The sequence below is a fragment of the Dermacentor andersoni genome, chromosome 3 (assembly GCF_023375885.2).
Source record: "Dermacentor andersoni chromosome 3, qqDerAnde1_hic_scaffold, whole genome shotgun sequence".
In the NCBI taxonomy this organism is placed as follows: Eukaryota; Metazoa; Arthropoda; class Arachnida; order Ixodida; family Ixodidae; genus Dermacentor; species Dermacentor andersoni.
In genome coordinates, this window is record NC_092816.1 from 180,868,491 (window position 1) to 180,870,560 (window position 2,070).

At 42.2% G+C, this 2,070-nt stretch overlaps 1 protein-coding gene across 1 annotated transcript; it reads right to left on the minus strand.

Moving 5' to 3' along the window:
- Window positions 1-1,090: 1,090 nt before the first annotated feature.
- LOC129382858 (lactosylceramide 1,3-N-acetyl-beta-D-glucosaminyltransferase A-like) lies at window positions 1,091-1,701 on the minus strand. Its single transcript, XM_055067076.1, has 2 exons — window positions 1,367-1,701; window positions 1,091-1,103 (listed from the first exon to the last, which is right to left on the minus strand). The coding sequence occupies exons 1-2, from the start codon at window positions 1,699-1,701 to the stop codon at window positions 1,091-1,093; spliced, it is 348 nt and encodes a 115-aa protein (XP_054923051.1).
- Between the last annotated feature and the right edge of the window lie 369 nt (window positions 1,702-2,070).

A 2,070-nucleotide genomic window follows, 5' to 3' on the forward strand; every position in this document is an offset into this window, starting at 1 on the left:
TCACGAGCTGATCTAATCGAAGAGGTGGAAAAAACTTGCACAAAAAGCTGGGTTGCTTAACCCAATAATTAAAAGAAAATTCACTAATTATGTTTACCTATTACCTTATGATCCATATTTCTATTTAGAAATGCTAGCCGTGGAGTTTACAAGGTGGATACGCTTGGAAAGAATTCTCAAGGTGGCACCAGTTCCAGGACATTAATTCCTGAACTTTGCGGAAAGATGCATTGGCATTTCAGTTAATTTTGAGCATGAATGCATAAAACGTCGTCTTCTCGAAAAAAAACTTGAATGCCGCTGGATTTGTCCGCAATGTTCGGCATTCAGTATGTCTAAATTGGTATCAACCTGAGAGTTCGTTCCAAGTATACCTGCCTTGGGAGCTTCACGGCTAGAATTTGTAAATTGCAATATGGACCATAACGTAATTAGATAAAAACTTATTTGGTAAATTTTTATTAACATCTACACATTTAATTTGTTTCTGCAAATAGGTTCTACGGCTATTTGCCACAGGCAATCTTTAAAAATTTTTGAAAGTGTTTGCTGAAGCACCCTATGCATATGTTTTGCTTTTTCTTTGGGGTGGTTATGAGAGTAGACATTTTGCTCCACATTTTTCCTGCCTTATATTTCTCTGTATTGTTCACCACTGGCGCAGAATTCAGTTAATCCGTTATGGTCGCATTAACGTAATGCATGTTTGACCTTCATTTATATTTTTGAGGCTCCCGCAAAGCATAAACTGTAAGTGAAAGTCGCGTACTTAAAATGTCACACCAAAGGGGAAAATATTCGATCGAAAAGGATAAATTAGGCATCTAAACACTGCTCGCCATCCTTCATACTATGGAATTCGCTGTAATGGGCTGTTATGAAAGGTTGCAAAGCCAAAACGAAATTCTACAGGTACCTTGCTCAAGCTCATCTTAAATGTACTTCATGATCACATGCACAAAATGCAGTCTGCTTAGACATTTAGCCAACGCTACGATAATAAACAACAACATTTCTGTTAAAATTATGGTTCACTGTCTGATTGTATTGCATAAAACGGTTCCACGTTTGCTCCATATTGGTTCTGATCCTACTGGACCAACCTGTGTGAATAAAGACAGTTGTGGCTTTTACAGTAGGCTTAATTTTAGCCTTACCCAGTATTATACTCTGAGACATGTCTACAAGAGTGACGTTAGCATATTCACCCACGGCGCCGGTGACATACACGTCGTCTACCCAAAAGAAAGGAACATGTCTTGCAGCATGGTATATCGTAAATAATACAGTTGGTTGCATAATGAACGCCGCACCAGCGCAATACGGTGGGTAAACTTTCAACGGAAAATCCTTCTCGCTAACGTACCACTTAGATTTTCGTGTCCTGAAGGGCACAGCACCTCTCACAACATTACAATGAAATCCGGTCAGCGCCATCATGCCGCTCTTCAGGTACGACAGCAAGGCGAACACGTTTACTAAGACATCGTCGTCCAGTTTCACGATCGTCGCTGCAGGGTCGAGACGGCAGTTGTCGGAGATCCACTTTGCACCAAGGAGGAACTTGTGTGTGAGGTTCTTGTAGGTGTCCGTGAAGTTCAGCACCACAACGTCTCCTTCACGAGTCGCTTCGTCTAACACTGAATCTTGCACCGCCCGCTGAGATGTCTCTCCAACAAAGAAAACGATGGCTGAATTCATAACCGACACAATTTTTGGATCACCTATGGTCTTGCGAAGCCAGCGACGTTTCTCGGTGTTGTTGGGCGCAGTGTGCACAAAATACAGTATCCTGAGGCTCGCTTTACGACATGCGTGCTTGACCTTCCATTCGGATATGTTCCCTTGTACCAATTCTTCTGCGAATACATTAGTGCTTGAATCTTCTTTAGTACTCGGCTTGTCGCCCTGGGCAGTACGGCGCACGTTGCTACAGAAAAGACCGACCAAGAGGAGGAAATGACACACCGTAATGCAAGTAACGATGTTTCTTTTTCCACAGATCTTCATTGCTTTTCTTGACCGCGGAAACATGTTGAAACTTCTGGCACGTTCTTTTTCTGCATGCGT